Genomic DNA, 13,739 nt, shown 5'->3' on the forward strand with positions numbered 1-13,739 from the left:
CAAAGCCCTTCTGCAAAATAATCTATGAGTAACTTGCCTCTTCAGCATTAACCATGGGACACTGCTGCATGACAACATTCCTGACCCACCTACGCAGTGTCAAACTTTGTGCTTGTTCTGGAGGGTGGGCAGAGCCTTGTTATCCAGCCTAAGCCTATGGCTTTGGGTCTGGCAGCAGTTTGGTTGCATCCTGTGAGTATGAAGGGCTTAACTTTCTCAGTGTGCCTCTAGGCTCACCTGCAGCCTATACTAAGATGGGGCTTGCATCACTCATTGAGGACGTTAGGGAAATAGAAGCTTCAGTCCAGGTTTAAACTATAATCTTAATGCACCTCTGGGAAATGCCAGAATTAATAATTAACCTTGTTGTAAAGATAAGGCTCCTTGTGAACTTGTTGACATAAACCATTATAAAAAACATATGGAATAGGATACCCATATCCTATATGGACAGGACAAATTAAATAAAAACTACTTCCTGTCCATGATTTATCTCCTGACTGGGTAAACATGCCAAGCATGAAGCAGATAATCTACCATAAAATCAGTAGAAAGGAAAGCAGTGTCCCTCTGTCTTTGACTGCTAACTAAGAAGATAGAACAGCTCCCTTCTCTGTCTCTTTCTTCAATCCTTTGAAGCTTGGTGCTTCTTCCATTCTGTTTTGTAAATGGTTGCATTGCTATCAACAGTCACACTGAATGGTGATCATGACTACCTTAGAATTAACACAGCAGTTCCCGTTAAAAAGTCTGTATCAAAGCAGGAATCTTCAGTCATTCCTGGGGGGTGGTGGTGGTGGTGTGTTTTGGTAGTTGTTAATGCAGAGCTACAAAACAGAATCATGTGAACGTTAACATGTATTAATCAACGTTGATTTTCAAATATTTGTTAGAGACAAATAACAAGGTTTTCCCAATATCAAAACTCTTCAGGTATACTTTCTTATAAAAGAAGGAGCAAGCAGCATTGAAGAAATTACTGTGGAATTGCATTAGCTAAACTGACACAAGTCCTTTTTAACTGACGTAGAAGTTGCATCTGGTTAGTGAAATCATGCATCTAGGTAACTGGATGAAAAAAAAGCTTAAGTGTATATTCAGGACATATGTCTAATATAGTTCTATATGGAGCTCTATCACCATAGTAAACAGAGTCACTTGTTGCACCAGAAGCTTGACAATAATTTAAGGTGACTTGAAATAATTTTGTTCAACACATGCAATCTCCTTCTGCAAGTGCTCACTGATTTACAGTATCTTATGTAAAAATAAACCTCTTACCAACTTATGTCAAAATTAGTGAACAATCTCTGCATACAGACACATAATTTAAAGCTCTGTACAAAACAACTGACAAACCTAAAGATATTTAAGTTAAAGGTGCTTTAGCTGTAGGCACCCTCCAGTCATCTACCCAGAAGCATATGCACATCTCTATAGACATAGTGTCACAATAGACACCAAACCACAGTAGCGTCCAGGCCCATTGGGGGATGCACAGCCTATTAACCCCTTTCCCAAACTTTCCTGGTAACTACAGATCCAATCATTTTCCCTGGTAACAATTCACTGTTCCCTATGCCTTTACACTGGTACAATTAATAACATTTTGCAAATTATGGCTGAATGTACAGCTTAATCTCTCTCAGCTATGGTGGCTTGACAAAGCATAAAAAGCAGAAACATCCCACTTTTCTATCTCCCTGCCAGCTATATTTTATGATAAAGTTAAAATTTCTGTCTGTGAATATATATAAGGATAACATCAATAGGATAAGAAAAGCCAGTTTTTATGTAGCCACCCACGCAGTGTTTGTTTCCCTCCTTTTTTTTTTTTCTGGGACTGTACTCTGACCTGTCTAACTTCTTACCTGTTTTTCAGAGCAGCTGAATTGCAGCTGGGTGAAGAGTTACTTAAGGAAGCTAGAGCAAAGGTGACTTTGCCAGTGTGATACAAGCCCCTTATTATATGGTGCCTCTATCCTTGCAGTGGCTGTGCAGCTCCCTGTCAGACCAGGCTTCAGTCACTGTCAGCATTTTGCACTTCTGATAGATTCAGAGATTTCAAAGGAGGAACAAATAGGTCATCTGTGTGACCTTTTGTACAGCACCACTCATAAAATGTCACCAAGCTCTGAGTTAAGCACATTTTCCATTTACTGATGGCTCTTATGACACTGAATGAGGATTAGATTGACAAACTGAGCTAACTCATGTGGCTTCATGAAGCAATCCGAGAGAATGGAAATATGTCAGCAGGCAATGCTTCTTCCTCATACTGGCAATAGTAAGATAGCAAGTCAAGTTAATCATAAACAATAAACAAACAAGTAGCAAAAAGCTCCCCAGGCTGATATTTAGCCTTGCTGCAATCAACAGCAGTGCCTCTGCCAGATTAATATTGCTGCTTTTTAGAGAACTGAATTCATTTTAGATATTTGGATTAAATAGGTAGCCTGAAATGGACTGTGTGTGTTGACAGCTGCTCTTATTACTAAACCCGTGGAACTCTCCACAGGCCAAAGAGAAAATACCCCCAGAAAACATCTGTGTTAAACTAAAGTAGACTAAATGAGACCAAGACAGTATTTTCCTCCAGCTGCTGTAGTCTATGTTGTTTTCCCTCTGACATTCAGAGTGCAAACCCAGTTAAGCAGGAGCTCATTGGGGCCTTTTTGTGCACCAGGCTCAGTGGTGGCACTTTAAAATCAAAAGTGGATTGGTAACAGTTGTGTATAATTAAATGGGCTAAGAATTGCTTCAGTTAATTTTCCACAAACTCAAAGCATGGCTATAGTGCTGGTACTAATACTAAAGCAGAACTGGTCTTTTTTTGATAATATGGACCAGGCTCTGTGGCAACTAAGAGACCTCAATGGGATGTTTGTATGTTTGGTTAGCAAGGGAAGAGTGTAGAAAAGGAAGAGGTAATAACATGGTACATCTGATGAAGACTTTTGCAATGGTGGAGAAGAGGGAGGCAGTACATGCAGCACTGACTCTTGACGTGGTTCATACCAGCTTTCAGAATTCGCCAAATGTTAACAGAAGATTACGCTGTCCGTTTCAAAAGGCAATAATAAGGTAAGCTTCTTCTCTTGATGCAGTAGGGACTACTGCCTCCACAGCTGGATTGCAGATAAAATTTGCTAAAGGGCTCCATGGAGGCATTTATCAAAGGAATTAATGGGTGTTTGGTGGTTTTGGAAATGTTGCCTTCATCTCAACGGCATCTATGACATCCCGCTTAAAACAAGAAAAAAAGAAAATTTTTCTACTTTATACACTTCTGTTGCTCTGTTTATACTGACCACCTTTAAACTTGTTTATTGTTAAATGTTCATTTAATGTGTGAATAGCACATAATGCCCACATCTGTTACTGGGAAAAAAGGTGTTAAAAGAGTGTATCAGTTAAAGGTTAGTTTCAAAATGCCAGCAATATCAACTGCAGTTTTACAAAGACAAAAACTCAAGGCATGACTGCAATATTTTTGTTGATGTTGAACTTTACTGTGGGAGGCATGAATAAGAAGTATCCAGAAGGATTATTTTCTTCAGGGAGACCCAAACGTCCCCATAATTTGGGTGCTCTCACAATAATGAAAAATCAATGGTGTGTTGAAGAGAGATGTTTATGAACAAGAGATGAAGAGAGAGAAACTTTAGAGACATGGGCATTTTGTGAAGGAAAAGCAAAATATATAAAATGGAAAAAGCTGAAGATGACAGAGGATGATTCCCATTGCTAATAATCACACTTCCGTGCGAAAAACAAGAGAGGTATCAGCCATTTTCTTCTTATAATCTTCATCAAATTTCTCATTCTGTGCCACAGTGAAATAATTCTTCCAGTCCCCGACAACCCCTAAGAAACAGCAAAGCAAAAAGAGAGAGATTAATTTGCCAGTATTTCCTGAAGCCCGCTAGCCATGACTCACTAAATACTTGTACTTCAAGCTTATTTCAAAGCAGAATGACAACCAGGAAGACAGAGGTGATGCCAGTAACAAACCTTTTCTCATGAATGGGGAAACAGAGTGATCCATTATTCCCTGAAACTCTTTGGTGTAGTTTGTCATGGGATTTTCCTTCATTATCTCAAATGAGGTGTAATGGAGTATCTTGTTTAGAACCTCCTCATTCACGTCCTTCTCCAGAAACTTCAGAATCTTCTGAATTTCTTGCTTTGGATTCTGCAGAGAGAATAATGGGTTAAAATACAGAGCCAGGAAAAGCAAAGAAATCAAACATAGTATTAAAGTTGCAGTTGCCAGGGTGAGAAGATCAGATTATTGGAAGATTTACTGATACAGATGGCATTGTAATAGAAGTCTGTTGATTGTAGGTAGTACCTACTGAACGTCCAGATTTCACAGCTTTATAAACATACATTCAGCCTTTTACCTCCTTCATATCTTCATAGAAGAGGTAGAGAATACGGTGCTTATCTTTTGCCTTCCACCATCCTTTTACATGGTCATACCAGGAACCCCAGAGCACTGAAAAAGGAGTAACAGCAGCAGCAGCTATAAATGCCCAAACTGTCTTTAGGTACCTGTGGCACTCATGTTTCCCTCATAACCAGTGTCTCAGCATTTCCCAGCTGCGTACTGCGGCCTTGACTGCTGTGCTCTGTGCTTACCACAGCAGTCACGCTATTAATGCCTCAGGTGTATGGATGCTTAGAGAGGATTCATGTGTAACTGTAGGGGGCAACACATGCAGGTGCTTACACTTGAATGAAAATTCAAGGCTGCCTACAGTCGATGGAAAGAAATAGATGTTTACAGAGTGATTCATCTGATCAGCTGAACAAGACTGGGCTTAATTGGCCCTACTTTGAGCCAATTTTGGCTCAGATTTTACTTTTGGACCAGACAGACACCAAAGGTCCCTTCCAACTTGCATTATTTTGTGATTCTGACTGGCTTAAATATTTGGTATACTGTCAGAAGTACCTGTTTCTTTCCAGCATGTATCAATATGACTACCGTGGATAGAGTAAGCTATGTTCTAGATGTCTGCGCTGGGACAGATGGCTCCCAAGCCAAGCTGGTCAAACACAAGACACAAGGTCTCCTTTAGACTTGAGAGTCTCATGATGGTCCAGACAGTGGTGTTTCTAGGCCTACATGGTGGCAAAAATATTAAGGACCTATGGAATCTACTGACCTGAATTGCGAACTGCTATTCACCTGAACAGGTTTTCTTGTTGTGCCAGGGGAGGTTTAGATTGGATATTAGGAAAAATATCTTCACTGAAAGGGTGGTCAAGCATTGGAACAGGCTGCCCAGGGAAGTGGTGGAATGGCCATCCCTGGAAGTGCTTAAAAAACGTGTAGGTGTGGTGCTTGGGGACATGGTTTAGTGGTGGACTTGGCAGTCCTGGGTTAACAGTTGAGCTTCATGAACTTAAAGGTCTTTTTCCAACCTTAATGATTATATGGTCCTGTGATTCTATGATTGTATGATTCTTGGATATAGGTACCTCTTTCAGAAAGGGAAGAATCAGCTTCTAGGCTTGCTTGTCTTCAGATAACTGGCTTTGCTCATATGCCTGATTTTTAGATAGATGTATTTAGGTAAAAGACTCATCTCAAATGCGTGGTGCACTTTTCTACACAAAATTGAACTTTGCTTTCACAGAATCACAGAATGATCAGGGTTGGAAGGGACCTCTGGAGATCATCTCGTCCAGCCCTCTGATTCTTGTATATCAGTTTAGAGTTAAACCAATTAAACTACTGTTCCTTCCCAACCGGCTTCTTTCAACCTCAGAGAGAAGAGATTAAGCCCAAAAATTGTCGTATGTTTCTGAATGATAACAAAATAAAGACTAGCATTTTTTTTTTCCAAAATGGGAATGTAAAGATAGAATTAATCCTTTAGGTACTAATAAAAAACTGTGAATGAAAATAAATTACTACTGAAACACCTTCAGTAGATATCCTTCCATGAAGTGTCAGCACTGGATTTCAAACCATAGCTGAAATAACTAGATCAATGTCATGCATTTTTTAAAAATTCACAAAATCTTTTATACAACTAATTGCAGTTCGTCACCTTTTCCGGTCATGAATTTTACCAGGAACTCTTCCCAGGTTCCTGGCTCAGGCATTCCTTTATTCATTCTGTGGAAATGGTAGTACGACACCAGGTTGTCTTTCGCATTTCTTGCCACATAGATTATCTTATTGATATGAAAAGAGAGAGAGAGGAAATAAAAATAACTTAAACATATTTATATAGATTTTGAGCACCTCCTGGAGTTTTCTCTTGGAGCCTGATGACAGAGCCTTAAGAGTTTTTGCTTTGAAGCTGCCATTTTCTGAAATCCAACTCAGGTAACTTAGTCATGACTTCTTCAGTTTCACACAGGCTTTGCACATTAAAGGGAGAAGATCTGGGGAGACCTTTAAGTTTCATAAAGATTCTGGAAACCATATTCAGTCCTGGTTTATGTCACTGTCTTTTCAAGTGGAGTAGAATTGAGTCCTACCTCTCCAGCCTTACCTTACAGTTTTGTTCCCAGAAGGAGGGAGGCACCAGCTGCACAGGGAGATGAGTTTTTATTGTTCGTGGAGAAGGCATGGCTTCAGCTAACTCCAGGCCTGTGGGATGTTTCATTATGAGATGTGACTTGTTCTCTAAATTACATTAGCACTTCTTTGCTATTCTCATATGTCTGACTGACTTTTCAGCAGTTCAACTTGCAATGATCATTCATCTCCAAAGCAATTACATAGCAGTGTAACACATACAACATTGCGTAAGCATTTTCAGTGTTTCTAGAGAAATTATTGCCTATATATTCAAGGAGGAAAGGGGGAACACTGAGTCATATGTTTTTGTTGCTTTCTTGGGTCCATGTCTAACCCCTGCCTTCCAAGAGTTAGTGATGAATACTAATTTAATTTACCCTACCAAAGTTTTTCCTTCGCAACGTTTAGTGATATTTCCCTTCGGAGGTAAGAATTTTTTGCTTCTTTCTAGGATATGAGAATAATGTACTGGCTGACTAGGCTTTCTGGATAGCATGTAAAGAGAAACTAGGCATATGATGGACAGTGGATTTTGAGTAGCTATGCGTACATAGGAATACTTGGGAATATCTGGTGATATGTGGAGATGTGTTACCCCTTCCTTCTTCCTTTTTAAACATCTGTCATCACCTCTATCATTTTTTTCTTATCGTCTGTCATCCTCTATCATTTTTTTTGTCTCTCTGTGTCAACACAGTGTAGCTTAGAAGAGAAAAAGTAGCACTTCTGGTGCAGATTTAGTCAAGCTTTTTAGCTTCAAATGTGAAGAGAGTCTGGCTTGAAGATTTGTGTGGCATGAGAGCTCTTACTGGGGGAAGAATCTTTTAGGAAACTGTCTTTGCAAAACCATCAGTCCTGCTGGTTGCCTGAATGCCCCATAGCTTGTTTAGATGACTAGACCCTAGAATTTAACAGCAGTTATTTAAAATAGTAGCAAACCCACTGAAAACATTATTCACCTTTTGGGAATACATCCATGACATAGGTTTCTCTTCCATACAGCCCCTAATCAGAGAATGGCATTCAGTTGCCCCCATGTTGCCATTTTACGCATAACTGCTGCTGGTTTAGGTAACTGTGGAGCATCAGCTTTCAGATGCCACTCCGAAACACCATGGTGTTCAGTAGTGCCTGAATCACATCTACCAGCCTTTAATTGGCTTGAGTAGCACTGGATGTTCATGTTAAAGCAACTGAACTGATCTCTGATACCCAACACAGTGCATAGGTCAGTGACAAAGCATGTGGGACTGTCCCCAGGAAACCTGTGGCATCAGCACTGAGTGCATTTTTTGCTTAATTTTGTCTAAAATACAAACTTATTTATGATATTCACCTGAGTAACGCACAGATGGAGGCTCTTGGATAGACCACTCAAGGAAAGGATGGCGTCTGTAAGTAGTGGCACGTCTACACTTCTCAACATCTCCACTTTGTTGAATCATATCCACTATCTCCTGTGTCCATGTGGTACCTGAAAATGTCAGTGTTTAGACATTTCCCTCAGGGATAGCCAAGAGTTTGTTCTATTTTTTTTCATTTCTCATAGGGAAATGAAAGCCCGAATAATGGACTCCCTGTTAAAGGAGGAAGGAACAGCACAGAAGATGATGGACAAAGTGGAAAGAGAGGATAATGAAGGAAAACCACATAATTAAGAATACAAAAGTAATTCCCAAAGCACAGTTTCAGGGATTCCATTTTAGACAGGATTCTTGCCAACAGAAATAGCCTCCACCCCCACACCAGTAATAAAAAAAGCTCTGGGATAAACTCACTGTTATTTTGAGACTGTATTATTTGCAGGGAGAAATTAAATTCCCTCCTCCCAATTTTCATATCTCACAAAAATTCAGGTATTTCAACATTTGTTTTCATCCTGAATTTGAATGAAACAATTAAATACCTGAACTTTGAGTGAGTAAAAATTTCATACAGTTTGAAAATAGAAAAAAGTTGCAGTATTTGCAACATTCCCATTTGTAATACTTTAATGAAGGTCGGTACATTTCATTTGCTTGAGCTACTGCAATGTCTTCTAAGAGTTACAGTGTTTTGTCTCTTAGGTTCTTCTTTTCCCTTGTAGTCATGATCACTGGGTTAACCACATCTCCTCTGAGGTACTGTGGCAAGTCAGCTAGAGAACAGGCTAAGGGATAACTTGGAATGTGGCTTGGAAGGGAACTGCCCTTCTTAAGATGTTCGATTTGTGTATCTCTGGCAGATAATGTCAAATGGGCTCCTAACTTTCTTTTCAGTTCAATAGCTGAGAGGTTTTAATCCAGACTGGACATAATAATATGGTTTTGCTTTCAGTATACAGGAAGTAAATTAAAAGCTTTCGAGTTTTACAAAAATAATGGGGTTTTATTTGTAATAATGTTTTCCGCTACTGAAAAAAAAATACTTCAAAATTCGTTCTAATTCAAGTAATTATTTTTTTATGATCATTAAATGCTCCAAAACCTGTTCCTGAATCCTCTAAACTATACATGGTTTATTCATCCAGGATTAATATTGGTGCTTGTTATTAATTGTTCTCCTGTATAGAAAATAAAAAGGATCTCATAAAGATGAGAAATAGCAATGAGCTAAGTGGTTAATCACTGAATAAAATACCAGATAACTGAAGTTAATGGTGGGAATTTTATTTTATAGGCTGAAATTATTAAGTGAATGTGGTTATTTCCTTAAAATAATTAACCCATTTCCAGAAATCAGTACTGGTTTACACACTAAATTACACATTCCCCAAATATGTAATACAATCCGTAGTTTTTCAGTCAGTTGCTATTATTTCTTAGTAATGATGACTTTTTACTAGGCATTGTTAAACCATTACCAGTTGGTGCAAAACTTCTATTGGTGCCATTTATGTATATAATCTAAAACAAAGGAAACATTTAAGCATTTAAACTTCAGTAATAATAGATGGTTGTTACTTCTGCCAAAGAAGTCACAGGTTACTAGTCTCAGCTGACAGAGCTTCACATCTTTAAAATATATGTCTGGTTTGGGATAAAACAGGTATCAGTCACCACAGGACAATTTCAACAATAAGCATGATCCCAGACTTTCCTATTCTGTTCCTGCCCACACCAACCTGCTTTAGCATAGGTTGCAATGAGCAGATCGTCAGGTCTGGCTTTGAAGCTCCACACTTGGTCCCACGTGCTGCATATTGACTTTGTGAGAGGAATACCTTTCACTTCACCTATCTCAGCCCTGGGTATCGTCTGTTTCAGACTCAAATCTTCCATTTTGTCCAGGGCCATCGAGCACTGCATGAAGAAAGAAAGTCTTGGGATTAACACAGTTACTCTGAAAAATACCTTCATTTACTCATCCATTCTTCAGGTCTCTTTTATTCACTGAAGTTCATGTCCTCTGATTTCTTTGGCTGTGATTCAGCCTACCTAGAACCATGCATAGGCTCCTTAAAACTGGATATGATTTTCAGAAATGCTTGGTATGTTGCTGGTGGTGGTTCTCAACATCTCTAAAAATCACTCTGTTTACTTAGATACAAAAAGAAAAAAAAAGCGCCATTATTCCCATCTTTAAATATTTTACCAAACATATTTATGTAAAATTCTCACTAAGTATGTGGCTTTTGAAAGATAAGAAAAAGTAATCAGTGGTGTGATTCAAAAGAAGGCAGAGTGTAACAGCTCCCACTAAAGTCAGTATACGGGACCCAATCCTTCCTTCTTCAAGAAAGTAAACAGCTGCTAACGCCCTTTGGGCCTTATACTCACAAAAATATTTGCAGAGCTCTTCTGTGTTTTGTTCCTGCAGCTTTTCGCTCTTAGAGCACTTTGCTGTATGCTGAGATTTGTTGCAGATAAATAATCTGAACTAGACAGATCATTAACTAAAGGTTGTTAGACTTTCAATCAATCTAGTTACATCTACTGCCTATTATACAGTTTTACAGTAACTAGTTATTGATTTCTGGATTTCTCTCAAGGAGGCCGCTTAGCCATAACTTTCAGAGTTCCAGAATCTGGACAGAGGAAAGTTCTGCTTAAAGGGAGGCTAGAAAAATAATCTCAATTTAAAATATCAGACAGCAAAAAGACATTTCAGTCCCAACAGCAAACATTGCCAAGGTATTTCCTTTCATTTCGTTGTTTGCTCACACCCGATTTCCCACAGATTCAGTTGAGCAAAGCGAGAGGTTAGGTTTGTAGCTGGGCAGTGACCCAGGAAATTTTAAAAAAAGAAGGAAAAAGGAATTTACCAGAGAATTTTTCATGCTTGAATGTCTTCGATCCTTGGCTGTATTGATGACTGTGCAGCCACTTCTATCTTCAGGCAGGAGTAGGGTGAAAGCCTGTGTGCAGTTTCTGTTCCTCCTATGAGTATAAGGGAGAGTGAAGGAGGAGGTGCTGTGGCAGCCAACCACTGAAGAGCTTTTCTGGCTTCCTTTGTGAATTCTTTTTTAATCTTGTGAAGGAAAAATACTTTGAATTCTCATCTAAAGTATGATTCTTTACTGGCATCAACATTTAATGTTGGTCAGTAGTTCCAGCAAGATTATTTTAACTTCTCTGTCATTGTCAACAATCTTGGAATAATTAATTTTCCTCCTAATATCTAATCTAAATCACAAAATAGTTTATGATTTGTTAATAATTAAGTTCAATGAGAATGAATGAATTAAAAGTCACTTGTTTTCATTTTCATCATGTACTGCACTATGCTCATTTAATAGATATTTAAGGGTCTGTTTCATTGCTGGGGTCAACCATTTATGTTCTACAGCACTTTCTAGACAGGTTCACTTCTTAACTAGCTTGGCATTAAGAGGTTAGGGATCACTGCATGTTTGGTAATGTTCTTTTATAAGATTTAAGTCTCTGCCTATCTTTATATGAGATACTGGGAGAGATAATAACATGCCCCAGACTAGCCACAAACAGCATAGTAACATTGGCTGCCAAAAGTAAACCAATGACACTTTTATATCTAGTTTTCAGCTGTTGCAGTCATCCTGAAATGTTTGATTACATCAGGAAAAGCTGTTGTTGAGCAAAAAGTAGGTCACTGCAGCTGAACTCAAGCAAGTTTGAATGGATTGCGTTCATAAGGGAAAATTATTTTGAAACAGCGTTTGCTGTCAGGCGTTGCTTCTGCATTCCATTGAAAGCATGCAAGCACTGTGAATTCTGAAGGTCCTTTTTGGTCATGCGTTGGATGGTCTGGCAACATTTGTATCTAAAATGACTTTTGGCTATGTAATTTTTTAAAGACATTTCATGTGTCCTAATCAAGTGAGCGTGCAGCCATCCTTGCAGTAATCCTACCCTTGTATGGAGAGTTAGCCAGCATGACCAGTAGAGTCTAGAAGTGATTCAGCTGACCAAATGTGCGCTGACTTGCTCTGCATTCTGTGAACTGTATGGATTTGCTCTCAGTTGACTGTAGAAGGAGAATAGGTATCTAGCTTGCAAAGGCTTCTGTGTATTTTAAGGGACAGGTGGGAGGTACGGATGTTCTGCCCCAGGGGAGAGGGAGGAAGGGAGAGTGAGCCACTGCGGGGCTCTTCTGGATCTCTGTAAGAAAAGCCTGACAACAAATGGCTTAATAAAGCAACTGTTCTGATAAGACAGAATAAGAAGAGGAATATAGATAGTGAGTAAATCTTATGTCCCTTCAGATGCTGGGAACCTTGTGCTTGTGCAGCATCAGATGGAGCCCAGGTGGATTTTTCCCAGGGCAGGCTAAGCAGGTCCTGTCTGTGGAGAGAAGCTCCTCCTGCTTGGCCATTCAAGTTATTGTATAATTTTCTTGCAATAAAGCAATTCTATTCCTGAAGGACATTTCACAGGAGGACTTCTTGTTGTCCTTGCATACAAAGGCCAGGCCAGCCAGGAGACATGATCACTGGGACCAAGTGGGAGCAGCCGAGCACAGGATAAACTATGCAGCACAGGCTGCACGTACTCAACATTAGCCGTGCTGCAGATCTCTGAGTCCTGGATGTACAGTGGTGTCCCGGTCAGCATTGCCACCTCCCGCCCCTTGATCTGCATGCAGGCCATGACTTCCCTGTCACAACTCACAGCAGACAGGTAGTGGGTCCCTGTTGAGGGACTGTGGGAGTCAGTGAATTGATTCAGCATTCCTTGTATGATTTCAGGAAAAGTTTCCAAATAATCAGGAAACAAACCAAGAAACCAAGAAGACTGCTTGATTTGCTTTAAGCCAACCACTTGTTCTTTTTCTGGCTTTGACACTAGGTTTTTCTTCTGAAGGCTGGCAACACTAGAACTAACAAATAACACAAAACAAGCAGAGAATATATGGTTAAGGAATAATATTTCTTCCTTGGTTTTCTTTTTTTTTTTTTTAATGTGACCATTACCTTCAACTTCAGTCATGGGAGGATTTGCCATTTTCCTTTCTGTATTGGCCTGTGCAGATTCTGCTTCTCCTCACACCTGCACTTGCCAGTTGGTTTGTTGGTTTGAAATGGTATTCACCCCCCCTTCAGTTATGCAACCATCCTGATAATGCAGTAATCCCCCAAGCACATCAGATGATATATCGCAAAAAAGGGAAACCTAAGAGCTGCTGATTCAGTGGCTCCCTTTTATTACAGTTGTGAATCTGAGTAGTACTGTGCCAGATAAGATGGAGTGAGGTCAAAACCCACTGCCTGTAGCTTTAAAACTGCTTTCAAAGTAGGCAACGGGTGATGGATTTCTCCTGTTGTGAAATAAGGAGGTGAGGGTTGAACAGCCCAGCCCAGGGACTTGGATTTCTGGTCTGGGATCAGGGTTTATTGGGCCACTCTAGAAGACAATGGGGCACTCTCTGCAAAGAGCTTCCTCTAGGTTTCCATTCACCTTTTCCTAAATGCAAACTGATGGCAGATGTTTCTTCATGTAAAACCCAGTGTGTATATTTTATTTTATTTTAGCTTGGCTGAAAACAGTTAGAACTTTAGCTGGAATGGAAAGCTACAGGCCACTCAACAGAAATAATAATGGGCAGAGACTGCTGGGTGCTCACAGCATGGAGACAAATGACTGCGACTCAGGAATATGTTTATTTGTTCTTGGAAGTATCCTTGCTGTATAGCGTTATGTGTTAGGGTAGTTAGTGCTGGGTTTCATAGTCACTGTGATTTGTGAAACCTGCATCTCGTCAGCAAAGGAAGTACAAAGGAAGAGTAGAGGAACCTTTA

The 13,739-nt window shown here is 39.6% G+C and overlaps 1 protein-coding gene across 2 annotated transcripts; it reads right to left on the reverse strand.

The window, feature by feature from the left end:
- Positions 1-3,719: 3,719 nt before the first annotated feature.
- On the reverse strand, positions 3,720-10,924 carry SULT1C4 (sulfotransferase family 1C member 4). 2 transcript variants are annotated; one of them, XM_056329394.1, is made up of 8 exons: positions 10,788-10,924; positions 9,648-9,825; positions 7,881-8,018; positions 6,516-6,613; positions 6,066-6,192; positions 4,407-4,501; positions 4,015-4,195; positions 3,720-3,867 (listed from the first exon to the last, which is right to left on the reverse strand). In XM_056329394.1, exons 1-8 carry the CDS (start codon positions 10,800-10,802, stop codon positions 3,755-3,757), a joined length of 945 nt encoding a protein of 314 aa, XP_056185369.1. In that variant the 5' UTR covers positions 10,803-10,924; the 3' UTR covers positions 3,720-3,754. The 2 variants fall into 2 exon arrangements, with proteins under 2 accessions (XP_056185369.1, XP_056185370.1); XM_056329395.1 differs by lacking the exon at positions 10,788-10,924 and adding an exon at positions 10,303-10,393.
- Between the last annotated feature and the right edge of the window lie 2,815 nt (positions 10,925-13,739).

This window comes from Falco biarmicus, chromosome 2 (genome assembly GCF_023638135.1).
Source record: "Falco biarmicus isolate bFalBia1 chromosome 2, bFalBia1.pri, whole genome shotgun sequence".
Classification (NCBI taxonomy): domain Eukaryota; kingdom Metazoa; phylum Chordata; class Aves; order Falconiformes; family Falconidae; genus Falco; species Falco biarmicus.

Excerpts from the sequence above, each read along its gene's own strand:
- SULT1C4 (XM_056329394.1), bottom strand. Across the intron at positions 4,502-6,065 it reads AAAATTCATGACCGGAAAAG|TGCTCTGGGGTTCCTGGTAT; the intron begins GTGACGAACTGC and ends CTCCTTTTTCAG. Across the intron at positions 3,868-4,014 it reads TTCCCCATTCATGAGAAAAG|GGGTTGTCGGGGACTGGAAG; the intron begins GTTTGTTACTGG and ends GCTGTTTCTTAG.